Source organism: Cicer arietinum, chromosome 7, assembly GCF_000331145.2.
Source record: "Cicer arietinum cultivar CDC Frontier isolate Library 1 chromosome 7, Cicar.CDCFrontier_v2.0, whole genome shotgun sequence".
Classification (NCBI taxonomy): domain Eukaryota; kingdom Viridiplantae; phylum Streptophyta; class Magnoliopsida; order Fabales; family Fabaceae; genus Cicer; species Cicer arietinum.
In genome coordinates this window covers 22,994,491-23,012,190 of record NC_021166.2, presented here as the reverse complement: position 1 = coordinate 23,012,190, position 17,700 = coordinate 22,994,491, and the positions used below count along the sequence as shown (strand labels likewise).

The 17,700-nt window shown below is 27.0% G+C and overlaps 1 protein-coding gene and 1 pseudogene across 2 annotated transcripts in view; both read left to right on the top strand.

Annotated features, from left to right (window-relative positions):
• The first annotated feature begins 235 nt into the window (after nt 1–235).
• On the top strand, nt 236–5,979 carry LOC101515610 (uncharacterized; annotated as a pseudogene).
• A 10,808-nt stretch (nt 5,980–16,787) lies between these two features.
• The window catches only part of LOC101492709 (benzaldehyde dehydrogenase, mitochondrial), a 5,091-nt gene continuing 4,178 nt past the window's right edge, over nt 16,788–17,700 (top strand). The window contains exons 1-2 of one of the 2 annotated variants that reach the window (XM_073363973.1): nt 16,788–16,962; nt 17,522–17,659. In XM_073363973.1, coding sequence (XP_073220074.1) covers nt 16,887–16,962; nt 17,522–17,659 — 214 coding nt within the window. In that variant the 5' untranslated portion in view covers nt 16,788–16,886. Of the gene's footprint in view, nt 16,966–17,521; nt 17,660–17,700 lie in introns of both variants that reach the window. The other variant, XM_004509777.4, reaches the window with a different exon arrangement.

The following is a 17,700-nucleotide window of genomic DNA, read 5'->3' as shown; positions in this document are numbered from 1 at the left end:
AAGGGAACAAAATTTGATCTATGGATTAAAAATACAGTCACTAACCTTATTTGTATTCACGTTATGAATAATTGCTCTAATCATTTTTTACTATTTGTTTCAATACAGTGGTGAAATAAAAGGTTAATTCATTTCTCTAAATTAAATAATATAATAAAAAATAAATAAAAAATACGATAGTTTTTCCGCCACAATATCAAAGAAATCAAAATCATTACTCTAATTTCATTAAGCTATGGAATCAAACAAACAATTCAAATTTGTTGTAACAAGTCATGCACGAGCTAGAAGAAAGGTTTTGCTTGACTTGAAAAAAGGAAGATCAAGCTTGAATCTTTCTCCACAACTTAATCAATGTGATCAACCATCTGTAACAACAGATACACCTGCTTCAAAAACTCCAATACGAAAGATTGATGAAAGGAATCCCAAAAGAAGCAAAAAATTGGAGCAATGCAAACCTATTCAAGAAACTCATCCATCTCAACATCCATTGCCCCATTTTAGCACTCCAATGTCAAATATTACTTCAAAAATTAATAATCATCAAAGTAATCAGACACAACATTCCAAAACACACAACCAAAATATAGCAACTTCACAACTTTCTACTCAACCACCGTCACATAATCTCATTTTGCGAAATAAAAAAACTTTGGTTGATATTGGTTCTTTGGGTGTCAACTTATTGAATACGTTTCAAACATCCAATACAAATTTTGCATCAGCCTCACAACATTCGAAGGAGACATAACTGGTTATCTGTCAACGAATATCTCGGCTAATGACATACCAACTGAGTTTATGAACACCGATGATAGCTCTTCAGATATAAATTTTGATAGTTCATCAGGTATTCAACTTCCATCTTTTTATAGCAACACACATAATTACATTAGGTATTCAACTTACATTAAAATTGTAATAAACAACGACACATTATTAATGATATTGTTTTCATTTCAGAATCAGAAGCACAATCTAAATCTATCAGTGATGATGATCACAATGAAGCAAGTCAAATGTTTATTCATGATAACAACATACTTGAGGTTAATTTCATATTACAAATATATATATATATATATATATATATATATATTTGACTAATTTCATAAATCGAAGTTAACTATAATGATTATACTGTTAAAACATAATGTTTATCAACAATAAGTTAATTAATTGGATCTCATCATTATAATTGTATAGATTATTTTGACCTTGGTGATCCTCTCATTGAATGTCAACATTGTGGAGCTTATATGTGGTATCAAGAGAGAATAAACAAATTTAAACATTCTGCAATGCCAAAATATCAACTATGTTGTGGTAATGGGAATGTGCAACTACCACTTTTGTAACATGCACCCCCTGAACTACAATGTATGTTGTTTGTTAAAGATACAATTGAGTGTCGAAATTTCCAACAAAACATCAGAGATTACAACATGATGTTTTCCTTTACTTCACCTGGTGCCAAGTTGGATAACAGATTTAACAATGGAAGAGGACCCCAAACATAAGGATCCAAGGTCAGACATGTCATCGAATTGGTAGTTTATTACCAATGCCAGGACAAACACCAAAATTTGCTCAACTTTACATGTATGATACAGAAAATGAAATTCAAAATAGGCTCCAAGGTTCAAGGTATACATTATATCATAATATTGTTTTTCTTATAAATAACTTTCACAAATTCATTGTCATCTGATTAACATTGTTGTTGCCATCCTTTAAAAGCACAAAAACACCATACACTTATCATCACACTCAATTAAGATAAATAAACTATTTATTTTTTTTTATTGTAGGAAAAATGAAAATCTTGATCGAAATATTGTTAGGAAGTTATCATCAATGCTTTATCAACATAATATACATGCTCAATGTTTTCGTATGGCAAGAGAAAGATTTAATAATGACAATATACAAGATTTAAAGTTGCGTCTTATATCAGAGAGATCTACAGATGGCAGAATATAAAATCAACCAACTGTTTCAGAAGTAGATGCACTCATTGTTGGCGATATAGATACAACACCAAAAAGAGATATCATCATGCAAAAACAATCTGGCCAACTTCAAAGAATCGATGAATTTCATGCAAGCTACCTTGCATATCAATATCCATTAACTCTTTCCTTACGGTGAAGATGGATATAGAACTGGAGTTTTACATAGAGAAAGCAAAAGAACTAAGAAGCTCAAAAGAAATAAATCGACTATTAGAGAATGACTGGCTTTTAGAATCCAATGCAGGAAAAATGAAGCTCAAACATTGTTGTGTTCAAGAAGAATTTTCCAACAATTTTTAGTTCATGGATGGTCAATGTTGGAATCTGAACGCTTGAAGTGGCTAAGGAAAAATCAATCCAAGCTTCGAGTTTCAAAGTATAAAAAATTGAATAATGCAAATGGCACAGTTGAATCTCAAGGAAGTAACACAAGCAAAAGAGTAATTTTATCAGCAACATTTGTCGGAAGTCGAAGATATATGGATCAGTTGTACTTTGATGGAATGACCATTTGCAGTCATGTTGGATTTCCAGATCTTTTCATTACATTTACATGCAATCCAAATTGGCCTGAAATCATTCGACTTCTTTCACCAATGAATTTAAAGCCACATGATAGGCTTGATATTATTTCAAGAGTGTTTAAAATGAAGTTTGATGAATTGTTGTCCGATTTGACATCCAAATATGCTATTACATTTAATAACATTTCTTATTTTTATAACATCAGGTAACTTTCAATAAATACACTTATTCATTTTACTAATAACTATTGCAAATATGTATACAATTGAATTCCAAAAAAGAGGATTACCCCATGCTCATATACTTATCTTTCTACATCCCGCTAACAAGTATCCAACCCCAGATGATATAAATAAAATAATATCAGCAGAAATTCCATCTGAGCTTCACCATAAAGAGTTATACAACTTAGTCAAATGCCATATGATGCATGGTCCATGTGGACTAGCAAACAAAAATTCCTCTTGCATGAAACAAGGCAAATGCAACAAGTATTATCCAAAACAATTTCAAGAAATAACATTAGTTGACCAAGATGGGTATCTCGTGTACTGAAGAAGGAATAATGGTCATGTTGTTGTCAAAAATGGAGTTGAGCTTAATAACCAATTTGTCGTTCCATATAATGCAAGATTACTACTCAAGTATCAGGCCCACATAAATATGGAATGGTGTAATCAAAGTACATCAATTAAGTACTTATTTAAGTATATCAACAAGGGGTACGATAGAATCACTGCTGCAATAATACCGAATCAACATGGTTTTACTAATGGTAGCTCAAACCTTGATGAGATCAAGCAATACTTAGACTACATATATGTGTCTCCAAGCGAAGCTTGCTAGAGAACTTTTTCATTCCCAATTCATGGTAGAAAACCTGCTGTTGAACGATTATTTTTCCACACAAAATGGGATAATTCAGTGTACTACAATGATTTTGAACAAATCAATGATGTTCTTCAAAACCAAGTGTTACTGAATCAATGTTTACAGCTTGGATGGAAGCAAATAAAATGTATCCACAAGCAAGAGCTTTGACATATGGACAATTTGTTTCAAAGTTTGTATATCTCAAGCAACGTAGATCATGGAAGCCACGAAAGCGGGGTTACACAATTGGTCGACTTATATGGGTCCCACCATCAACCAGAGAGCTTTATTATTTGTGAATGATGTTAACTGTTGCTAAAGGATCACGTAACTATGATGATATCAAAACAATTGCGAACCATAAATATGATACATTTCATGAGGCATGTTTTGCAATGGGATTCCTCAACGATGATCGAGAATATATTGAAGGTATCAAAGAAGCAAATGGATGGGGTTCTGGTCATTTTCTAAGAAAGTTGTTTGTCATCATGTTAATTTCAGAGTCAATTAATAGGCCAAAACATGTTTGGCAAAACACTTGGATGACATTGGCCGATGGCATTTTGTATGCACAAAGAAAAATTGTTGGGAATCAAGGTTTGTTTACTTATAACAATACAACTTTACATGTTTTGATAACTTTAAATTCAATGTTAGAATTATTCCATTACATATGATAATCATATTAACGAAACTATGTTAATATTATATATTATTGCAGGTTTGGAATTAAGTGATGAAGAATTGAAAAATCTAACATTGATTGAAATAGAAAAACTTCTTCAATCAAACAGAAGGAGTCTTAAGAATTATCCATCACTTCCATATCCAAGTGATTACGTCACACCTGAATTGGGAAATCGTCTCATTTATGACGAGCGCAACTACGATCCACAAATTGAACAACACATTTTTATTCAGTTGTTTGGTTCTCTAACAGGTACATGCCATTAAACTAAATTTAATAAACCTTCACAAAAATATATAACACCTTCTTAATGTAATGTTTGATGTTTATTAAACTATATCACCATTTTTTGTAGATGAACAAAGAAAAATATTTCACAAAATAATGCAAGCATTAGTGCAACAAACATGAGGAGTATTTTTTCTATATGGATACGGTGGAACTGGAAAAACATTTATGTGGAGAACTCTTGCATCAAAAATACGTTCCAAAAAAGATGTAGTTTTGACAGTTGCGTCAAGTGGAATTGCATCTCTACTACTTCTTAGGGGACGTACAACTCATTCCAAGTTCAAAATTCCCGTTCCTACTTTTGACAGTTCCACTTGCAATATAGACAAATGTAGTGAGCTTGTTGAACTATTGAAGCAAACACAACTGATCATTTTGGATGAAGCTCCAATGGCTCATAAATATTGTTTTGAAGCATTGGACAAGAGTCTTAGGGATATCATGGATTCAAATTGTATTTTTGGGGGTAAAGTGATTATATTTGGAGGAGATTTTAGACAAATTTTACCAGTTATCCTAAGAGGAAGTCGTTTAGATATCATTCATGCATCCATAAATGCATCATATATATGAGATTATTGTCAAGTGTTGACTCTTACGAAGAACATGCGTTTGCAAGAGGGGGCAACGACAAATGAAAAAGTTGAGTTGCAAGAATTTTCAAAATGGATATTAGATATAGGTCATGGGAAAATAAGTGAGCCTAAAGATGGTTATGCTGAAGTTCCTATTCCATATGATCTTTTAATATCCAATTTTGAAGACCTAATTGATGCTATTGTCCAAAGCACCTATCCAAATTTATTGGATAATCATACTAATGAGGAATTTCTACAACAAAGAGCTATTTTGGCTTCAACTATTGATGTTGTTGACAAAATTAATGAATATGTTCTACAAGTAATACCAAGTACTATTTCTTAAAACTTAATGTTTGTAATATATTATGCTTAATGTTATATTTTAATGCTAATACAATATTCCATTTTATATAATTAATTTAGGAGAAGAGAGAGAGTACCTATCATCAGATTGTATAGATAAATCTGAAGCTAATACTCCTGAGGCTTTTGATATTTTGACACTAGAGTTTTTTAGTTCATTAACAACTTTCGGACTTCCTAACCACAAAATTAAGTTGAAGGTTAGTACTCATATCATGTTATTAAGGAACTTAGACCAATCAGAAGGTTTGTGCAATGGAGCTCGCCTCATTGTCACCAAGCTAGGAAACCATGTGCTACAAGCAAAGATAATTTCTGGGAAGAATATAGGAAATTTTATTTATATCCCGAGAATGTCTATGTCACCTTCATAATCTCCCTGGCCTTTCAAGCTTATTAGACGACAATTTCCAATTGTGATCTCATATGCTATGACAATTAATAAGTCATAGGACAATCACTTGACTATGTAGGATTGTATTTGCCAAGGCCTGTTTTTAGTCATGGCCAACTTTATGTGGCTTTGTCGAGAGTTAAGAGGAGAAGAGGTTTGAAGATACTAATACATGACAATGACAAAAAACCACAAAACATTACAACTAATGTTGTCTTCAAAGAGGTTTTTGAAAACCTCTAACATGTAAGTCATTTTAAAATATTAATATATGATATATTAATAATATGGTCTAAATTTTATTAGTTTTTTAATACTCATATGAATCTACTGGAACGACAAACAAATACAAGTGATTTAGTAACGAAATATATTGAAATTATTTCCGATTTTATCACATGTTAGTTTAAACTATAATACTTAACTTTACTTCTTAGGTTCTTCCCTATGAGTTTTGTCTGCAACGTTGAGTTTCAAAATCTCATTTTTGAAGGACATACCAAGGGTATAACCAACTACTCTATTGTCCTTAAAAATACTCCAATCAGACCAAACAACGTTGGAGGGTGCTGTAAACTTTTTTGCCATGACAATAATTTTCAACCTACGATCATTTGCACTTTCATTTGCCATTTCTATTAGAAAACAATGCTATTGTGACAAAATTGAGGAACTACAATAGACTCGTGCCATTCAACTATATTTCACATTCATGTAACTATACAAACAACAATTTCTTTATAAATAGTAAATCATATTAGTATTTTATTTATCATTTTCAATTATATAAATTATTAACTAAAATATACTTTAACTTCTCTAATTAATTTATTAATAAAATAATCCACCACACGCAAACTCGTGCGAATGCACGGGTCCTAAACTAGTTACTATGAATTTTGTTGCCTTTCAAATGTGGATTGGATCAATAATTAATGAACTTGTGATATTGACGACTCTATTCATAGAAAATTGAATTTTGTATCCCACAATTGGTTCTATACCCCCAAAATATAAAAAATCCAATTTTACCCCTTTGATTTTCATTCAATCAAAGGTAAAAAAATAATTACTTCAAAATCTTACCACTCACTAAAATTACTAGTAATTAAATTATTTCTCCCAAAAATCCAGTATACATATTAACACTACCGAAAATTATATTTCTATCATTTCTGGTGGTATAACTAGTGTACCAAAAATTTGAAGGTGTGTTGTGTGGTATAATAGGTCAAGGCTTGAGGTGAAATTGTTGATAGTATGAATTGTATAGTGAAAATTTCCCCAACAAAATTTCCGATACATTATTTATACTATCAGAAATTTTGTACCTTAAAATTTCCGATAGTTACTTTTATTCTACCGAAAACTTGTGTCTTAAAATTTCCTGTTAATTTTATTTTACCTAAAATTTCAAATTTATAAAAATAATAATAATTGTACTGGAAATTTCAGGAACGAATGAAATTTTCGATAGTTATTTTTCAATATCGAAAATTTCAAAAATAAAATTTTAGGTTGAAAACAACTACATAATTTTAAATGTATGGATGAGACTAATTCTTAGAAATTTCAAAAATGAAATTTTGAGTATTGAAAAATAATCATTGGAAATTTTATTTCTAAAATTTTCAATAAGAAAATTTCAGATTTTTTTTTTTTACTTTTTCTAGAAATTTCAGAATGTGGGATAGGATCAAGTATCCAATTTTTTTTACTTTTTTACTGAATACTTAAAGGTATTTTAGTAAATCAAATAATAAAATTTTTAAATGAAGAATATTAGAAATATAAAATTCAATTTTTCTATTTACAATATTAAAATTAATAATAAAATAATATAATAAAGTATTTACAGTGACAAAACTAAAATGTTTAAAACATACTTAATTATAACAAGTATATAGAGGAAGTTTTGCCAAATCATTTTACGTTTTATCTAGAAGGTGCTTACGTTTGGGTGACCATTCAACCCGCTCAGCCTAACCGTCTAAACTAATATTTATTATGCATCCGCTCAAGTGCATGTTCAACTCATTTAATTATAATGGGACAAATTGCACAACTAATTTATCATTTGTTATACTTAAATTAAAATTTAACGATATCGTTCTTTTTAGACTTTTATTAATATCAGTTAAGACTTTTATTCAAGTAAAATTTGATTGGACAAAACTATATATTTGAGTAAAGCTACCCAATAAAACTCGTGAACACTTTAACTTTATTATATGTATATCAAAATAATAATAAAGTATAAATCATAAAATTATCGTGAATTATGATGAGTCAGTTACAAGAAAAATATAAAAAGAATGGTCAGAGGTGCATTCGATGTTCCAAAAAGTGAGGCTACGAGTAATTGTTGTTGGTCATCCATTTCTTTGATTGGTCAACTATTTCATATTCATATCAATTGTTCCTTAAGTTGATCTAAGAGACTTGCCCTGCAAAGTTAATAAATAATTAAATAAATAAATAACTAGAGCGTGGACCTTGCAACGAGGGAAAATGTGGAGATAATTTGTTTATTATATTAAATTAAATGGTTAAATAAATATTTAACTTTAATAAAATTTTAAAATTTCAGATTTAGTTCCATAAATAATCATACTTTTTAGTTTCAAACTCTTCTCAAAATTTTAAATGTAAAATATTTTTACTATTAAAAGTGTCAATTGCATTAAACACGTGCCAATAAATGATATCACACATAAATAAATAGAGGAAATATTCAATTTAGTGTTTGAGAGTTCTGATTTAGTCATAAAAAAATAAAGATATGATAAATAGAATAAAATTTATTAAATTAAAAAGCAAAATAATATGAATAATTCTATATATAAAAATTCTTCAACAATAAAAAAAAAAAGTTTCAATGTAATAAATTATAAATATTATATTTGTATTCTCTTTATATATTCAAACTTTTCTTTTGTTCATATCTAATTTTTTTTGGTTAAAAACATTTATGTTATTTTATAAAAATACACATTTGTTTCATTTTCTCTGAAAATTTAATTTATATACACTTATAATTTTACACTATCATCCCATAAGAATTGACGTTTTTTATACACCAGCTTAACACATTTTAATTAAATTAAAATTTAAAAAACCTAAAATAATCTTAAATGAATAATTAATTCAATAACTTTTATCGTTGTTTTTTTATTGAATGAAGAATATTATTATTTGTAGTTTTTTTTTTAATTTCAATTCCATCAAAATATTTTAAGGGTCTATTTGTTATAAATTATAAAATAAAAAAAATTGTTGTTCAATAGTTTAGAGATTTAAAAATAAATTGAATATAAGATTACAACTTATATAAACTTCTTTCAAACCTTGTTGGATTACAGCCTATGATGTAGACTTCTTTCAACCCTCAAGATATTTGTACTAATAAAATGACATCAATTTTGCTAACAAAACATTAGATATGATTAAAATAACAAATAACAACAAACAAGAAAATATAAAAAGAGTAAATTGAAACATTTTCTTTGATTATTATGGAATTTATTCTCTTTATTTTTAATATTTTATATTGATGGTAATGAAATATTTATTTGTATTCTTTTTATCATATCTAACTTTTACTTGAGGACATTTATTGTCATTTTATATAGATACATATTTTTTTTTTATCATAATTTCTTTTCATTTTCTCTTTTATCAAACTACTAAATAATCTTTAATAAAAAAAACTATTAAATAATCAACTATGTTTTATTCACTTTCTCTTCTTTTCATTGTATTTTCTTTTCTCCAATTTTCCTTCATCAACCAAATAAACTATAAAGAAAGAAGGGACTAAGTTGTCTGATTTTACTTTCTCATAGTCAAAAAATTATCTTTATTTTACTAAAAACTAAATTGGATTTCATGATTTTTCACTATAACTCAGATTAGTCATTACTCAAATAAATATCAATACATGTGAGAACCTTCATTTATTGCATAAAAGAAGTACTACGGGTGAAAATCCGCATCCCATAATATCAAATCTTCTCGTAACTATTTATCATATGAACTAACTCTGTTTACAAAATCATTTAACAATATTTAGAATGGTAAGAAAATTGTACTATTTTCATATAAATTATATTTTTTATAGGCTAAATTACATATGTGGTCCTTTAACTTAATTTCAAGTAACGTTTTAGTCTTTTATCTTTTTTTTTCCCAAGTTAGTCCTTTATTTTAATTTTAAGTGACAATTTGATATTTTATGTTTTAAAATTTCAACAATGTTATCCTTTTTTATACAAAAATTCAAAAAAATCATCAAAATTTTCAACCAAAACCCATAAAATTAATAATCATCTTCAATATAATGCAAATTTTATCAAATCCATAACTCAAATATTCAAATACACTCATATTTTCATCTCCAACAACATAAAATAAAGAATGAAAATATGAGTTTATTTCAAGATTTAAGTTATGAATTTGATTAAATTTGTATTTTATTGAAGATGATAATGAATTTTATGAGTTTTGTTTGAAAAATTTGATGATTTTTTTGAATTTTTGTAAAAAAAGAACAACACTGTTGACATTTTAAAACATAAAATATCAAATTGTCACTTAAAATTAAAATAAAGGATCAACTCGGGAAAAAAAAAATATAAAGGACTAAAACGTTACCTGAAATTAAGTTAAGGGACCGCGGATGTAATTTAACATTTTCTATACATTAGTTAATACAAATTATAATATTTTTATTTTCATTACCATATTTACTTATATTTTCTTTGTAAAAAATTAGTATATTTGTTTTAATTGTATCTATAATTAAGTAAATACTATTTAAAACATGAATAGATATTTTTTTTGTAAAGACAAATCACTTTAAACATTTTTTATAAGTAATTTAAGTTAAAACAATTGATTATAATCTAATTAATAGAACAACAATAGTGGTGATATTTATTTATTTTATCTACAATGTGAGGGTTGATTTTGCTTTATTTGTTTTAGGAGAAGAACCGAAATAAAATCAACTAGCACATTTATTGTGTTCTTCTAGTAACCATGCATTTCTATTATATTTTATGTTATTCTGCCGTCATTTTTCAAACAAAAGAATGTTGAACACAAACTCTATTGCAATAGAATATGGCCGTTCTGAAGAAGAAAAAAAAAACATATGAAAAGGAAAGCTTGACGGTTGACTCACTCCCGGTTCACATTATAAAAAATGCAAAAGAAAGTGTTTTTCCATTTTTGGGTTCACATGAGTTATCATCGCTCATTGTGTGGGACATAGTTATTCATATATGTCATTTTTCATTCGCTCACCCATCAAATCAAACCTCCTAAATCGTAAATTACGTAATAGTTTAATAAAGGGATTATCTTCTATTTTTTTCCTGTTATAACAGATAATTTTTATCCGTTTTCTATAAAAAGGATAAAACATAATTATTATAATATAGCGTCATTTATAAATGATCTTTTTCTATTACATTATAAAGGATCTTCTTTTTTAATTACTCTCAATCTAATTTCAGTTAATTACTCTCAATCTCACATCTAAGATTGCTGATCCCGTATATTTAATACCAAGAATTTAATGTCATTTATTTGGTAGATGAATGAGTTGATACATTTAGGTTTTGTATATCAAAAACAAACCAAACAACTTAACAAGCAACAAACAAAAAAAAATGACTAGAAATGAAAAAGTCTCTTCTTTTACTATAAATAATAATTTGTGTGTGGATTAAAGCAATACAAATTATCAAGAAGTTGAATTGTTTATACTTTTAATAATTAGGAACAACAATGAGAAACATGATCAAAATGAAGATCAACTAAAGCAATTTAAAGTCATTAAAATGAAGATAACCAGAACAACCTCAAATATTCAAAGAGTTAGAGGAGTTTGACAAACTCTTAGATGTAGAACTGGGGTATTTAGGTGGACATGATTAGTTAAAATTTGATGTATATTTTCTATGTAATATATTTTGTAGGATTTTACTAATATAATTTAGTTTTTTTTATTATACTTTATTTATTATTTTAATATGTTTTACCTTTGTTAAAAACAAAATTAAGACACATCTACGAGGTCGCATGAATATCTAAAAAACAGAGTATTTTAGTATATTAGTTTTAAAGTGTAGTATTTTGGAATGTGTTTTTTTTTTCAAAAAGGGATATATGAGGAAAAAAATCCACATATTTAATCTAATTCACCTAATTTTTTAAAAACAAAAGACATATTTAGTTATTAGTATGAGTTTGATTGTCATGCAATGACAATGTAAATAATTTTACTGTCATAACCATTCAATGAACATGATTTTTAAGGCTTTTTAGATAGTTTTATATAGTAAAGGTCAAACATATCAAAATGTTAAAAAAAAATTACACTAAGAATATATATGAATTAAATCATATATATTATTATCATTATTATAAATAAGTTATTAATCAAAACTAATAAATTGGTCTATTAACGAGAATCTCTTACATTAGAACAAAAAGAAGTGAGAGGATATGCGTGGATTCGCCATAACTATGATTTTAAATTACAGTTTTAATTATATTTAAAACTTTTAAAGTACAATAAAATACGAAAAATTACACCTAATGAGATCAAAATTGTGAATGCAAAGACTACAAAATCCACATATAATTCACCTCCAATGATTAACCATTAATAACAATAATCAATACAATTATCGTATATTTACCAAAATAGTGATCTACAGATCATTTGAGACGATCTAACTCATTAATTCCTATTTCATTGTTCCATTCAACAATTACTACATATTCTCGATTCAATGATAACAAAATGAGTAATGATCTTCACGCTATAATGATTCTATAGAAACAAATGCTTTAAAAAATGATCGATAATTGAAAGAGTTACGATGTTTCAAATGTTAGGGTTTATTTTTGAAAAGTGACATAACGTTCATAATCAAATTATGATCAATCGAAGACTTAAATAGACAGTAGGGTTGTTTATAAATAGTAACTAGTATTACGTTTTAGATTCGGAAACTTGGCCTCAAATATTAAAAACAGTTTTATATACGTTCTGACACCATTTAATCGATTAAATAAATGACTTAATCATCCAATGAAATTTTTGCTCAAACTAATCAATTAATCTAACAAACTTAATCGATTAATTGTTGTCGAAAAACCTTCAACTATCTTATATTGATGGCTAAACCCAAAATATCTAATAAATAGTATAGAGACCATATAATCTAATATTGAAATAAAATCTTGAATGTTACAGAAAACATCTAATACAAATTAATATTTACTCGACATGCTATATAGCAAAAGAAAACGTTAAGAAATAACAAAAGAAACCTCATCATCAAAATTCGCAATGTAATTCAACTAAATTTAATAATGTGAATAAAAATATTTGTAGGATTGAAAACAATTATATCATGGAAAATCTATGAAAATTATTTAGTTTTAAAAATTTTAAAAAAAAGCTTTGGAGATAAGTTATGGAGATTGAAAATTAAAAAAACAAAAAAAATATATTAGAACAATATAGCAACATGGATTATGCAATAACATTTTCGTAACAGTACATTATTAATAAATACTAAATATTCATGTTGATAGAAACATAATTTCCCTTCTTTTTTTTTTCTTTCAAATGAAGCCGAGTAGAATTGTACTTAGGTGGATAGTCTAAAACGTTTTATGTAGGTAAAATTTGAATTTGAGATCGTTTTGATCCATATATATTATAGATAGATTATAAATACGAACGTGTCGTGTGGTTTCACTTTGAGTTTGTCAGAATTAGAATGATTGTCATTGTGGTTTTTGCATAAGCTACAATGTATTTTTTACAAAATAACGATAAACCAATATAAAACTAAACATGTACATAAATAGATAGATATGGATGAATAAAACAACCATCAACAAAATGAAAATATTCTACCTCCCGACGAGCAAATAACCATCATATAAATAAATATATTTAATTACAATTTTAATTCCTTTAGATTTACCAATTCACATAATTATTTTCTCCTATTTTAAAAATCGACAATTTTAATCAATTTCTCATATTTTTAACTTAAAAATAATAATTTGACATATTTTAAATAACGTAAAATGCAATTCTATAATATAAAACCATCTAAATATATTAATTATTTATATGTCATTAATTAAATTACAAATATGAAAATTTCTGAAGTTGAAAGTTAAGTTTTTATGATGTTTTATTTCGATTTTATGGGTGTTAATTAATCATTCTATATCATTGTATTATATATCGCGTCGCTATTTTTTAGTTAAAAAATCATAGGGAGATACCAAAATTGTCGACTTTTTAAATAAGGGGACCGGTTTTGTGAATCGATAAAAATAGATAGACTAAAACTGCAATTAAGTCAAATAAATATGCATCATATGTTGTATTTCCATCTCTAACGGCTTGCAGCTAAATAAAATTGGGAGATTATTTATGTAATATAAAATAACATATTACAGACACTACATTAGAATACAGATTTTATAGTGCACCTTTAACATTGTTTCTTAACTAAAAGTGTTGTTGTATTATATATTAAAAATACACGGAGGCGAAGAAAATACCTTTTTGAAAAGCTCTCTTATAGGTACTGGTAGTTATATATAATAGCAGAACATTTGACAACGCTTTTTTATAAAAGCATTGTCATAGGGTCAAAATATTTACACGTTTTTTCTATAACCGTTGTTATGAGGTCATATAGCACTTTAGGGTTTTTTTAAAGCACCGTCATAGCCCCTTATAAATAGATAGATAAAAAATAAAATTAAAAATAATCCTTCCTTAAAAAAATATTCCCTTTTATCAAATAAAATAATAAAAAAAAAATTTTGAATCAAATAGGGATTGTTTTGTTGATCGACTAAATGTGCATATTTTTATTATATAAAAAAGAAAAACGCCATTAAATATCACTTAAGCGTTGTCGTATCTTTTAACAGCACTGTATACTGTAACGCTTTAAAGCGCTGCTAAAGCCTATTTTTGGTATAAACTTAATGTATATAGTATAAAATACTCCTATACAAAATATTAAGATTACAATATATATATATTAAACTATTGGGTATTATAAAAGTTAATAAATAATAAGTTAATACAACATCTCACATTAATAATAATAAAAGAGTTAATAAATTTTTAGTCTCCACAAGTTGTTTGAGTTAACGAAATATACTTCAACTTTTAAATTTTTGAATTATCTTTTGAGTTTTTTTTAAATAACCAAATTTTGATATTTTTTAACCAATTTACTCTCTTTTGAAAACTATATATCAATCTACCATCTTGTTTGCCATGGATAAAAGTCGTCATTTACAAAGGAGACTTACTAAAGAAAGCCCAATTTTACAATGACGACCGAGTAATTTTTTTTTAAATACATAAGTTGCCTTTTGAAAAATGGACTTCAAACATCCTTTTTTTTTTAAAACGTAACCGAAAAAAAAATATAATTAATATTTTCATTAAAATTCATTCATAAAAACAACAACACAAATTTTACAAAATTGCGTAGATTTACTAGAGTTGTCTGTAACATTTGGACAATGTTTTGAGTGTAACCATTAACTAATATAGTCTGCATTTTCTTGTCACTTTTTCTCTAACGTTCATTTCAATTCTAATATGAGTACTATATGAACAATATTTTTTAATTCTCCACATTTCAGGATTATAATACACGTTTCACCTTCATATGGTACATTAACAACCTTGTACACGAGAGATAAATGCACTAAATAGTTTTGACGAGCTTAAAAACATACAGTTATGACATGTGAACAAGTCACTTGGTAACCTGGAATTTTCCACATTAACACCATTTTCCTGTGGCTATTGTCATTCTTCACACAACAAAATTTCACTCTTTCACTCTTCAAATATACATTCTTCTTCTTTACTCTTGGTCACACTTTTATTGTCATCTAAATGGCTTTATTATGGAATGATGATAATCAGATATCAGTGCGTTATAATACATTCAAAATTTAAAATTTTGTAAGCAATACAATACTTTATGTTATATTTATAATCTTTGCTGATATATTTTATACTAAGTTATACTATCTATCGTGTGATTGTGAAAAATTTCAGGCTATACATGTGTCTTGTTCACATGTCATAGCCGCATATTCTTACGCTCGTCAAAATTATTTAGTGCATTTGTCTGACACGTATAAAGTTGTTAATGTATTCAACATCTACAAAGAAAAGTTTTCACTTATACCCAATGAATGATATCAGGTTCATATGAAAGTGAAACAATGTATCACAATTTTGAAATCCAGAGAATTAAAAAATGTCGTTCAAATAGTACCCGTATTAGAACTGAAATAGACGTTAATATAAAAAAAAATGTGAACTATATTTCATTCAAGAGTAATAAGATGTAATATAATATCATATATATGAATTCACCATAATTTTTTTTCGAAATTTAAAAATAATTTAAAATTTTCGAAGCTACCTTTAACAAAAATTTCAGAATTTTAAAAATAAATTTTTCGAAACATAAGTTTACATTTCGAAACTTTTGAAGAAGAAAATTTCAAAATTTAGAATTTTACTCAAATTTTCAAAGTGTAAATTTTTTTTCAAAATGATAACATTATTTTTTTTGAAATTTCTTATTTCAAAAATTTTCTATCCTATTTTGTAAATAACTAAATTTTCTTTTTCGAGAATTTCCTATGTATAAAATTTTCTATTTTTATATATAATAATAAATAAATAAATAAAAAAATTATTAAGATATGAATGATATAGGTGGAAGTGACAAGGAAAAAATTCTAAATGCATTAGACATTATCTTGTTACTTAAAAAGTTTTTTTGACTCAAGTTTACCTTATGTTACTTACCTATCTAAGACTTTTGGCACCACTGTGTCATTATTATATAGTCAGGACTAATCTTCATATATCCGAATGATAAAGGTAACAGCAGATAATAAGTTAATATAATTAAAAAAAGTTTATAATAAAGTCCTAATTTCCATTATTTGTGTGGTTAGGTACACTATACAAATTGCGTTACTCATGCATTTCTTCTATAAAGTTGGAAAAGTTGAATAGTGAGTTAAGAGAGAATTGAAAAACTTACTTATCTCTAATGGCTTCTTCAATCAGAATCTCAAGACTCATTTCTCGTTCATTTTCTTCTGCTTCTTCTATTTCTTTGTTTTCTCGTGGTAATCATATATATCTTCATTTTCACTATTTTCTTGTTCATAAGTTTCATCTGATCATTTTCCTATATCAATCAATAAACATAATTTAAGTGATTTTTGTTCATGTTTTTTAATTTGTACATTTTTTCCTTTTTTTTAATGAGCTTATTTTCTGGAATTTTTTAGTTGATCATGTCATTATTGTTATGTCAATTAGAGAAAAATAGAAAAAGGTTTGTTTTGTTCATTAATTTCTTGGCAGTAGTACTCTATAGTCTTGTTGTTTTCATATCTGCACTTTTTGTTTAAAGATTCTCTCACTTCATTTGTGATTCTGAGCTACTTTTTTTGGGTTAGTAAATTTACTTTCTGGTAAAATTCATGTTTATGTCAATTATAGGAGATGTTAATTCTTTGTTTGGAATTAGGGTAGGTTTGGCGAGATCATGGTGATACTGATTTTGTTGACACACCGTGATTCTGTCAAATTCAATTTTAATTCAAACATTAGACTATTTTAAGGGAGTTGATATTTTGATATGGTTAATTGAAAATTAAAAAATAAAAAACTTTACAGGTGGGAATGGTTATGTGGGTGGATTACTCTCTAAATACAGTACTGCTGCTGCTGTTGAAGAACAACCAATTAAGCCAACGGTACAAGTAGACCACACACAACTCTTAATTGATGGCAAATTTGTAGATGCTGCTTCTGGTGAGTACTTTTTTTGAGCTATAAATGACTTGTCTTTCCGC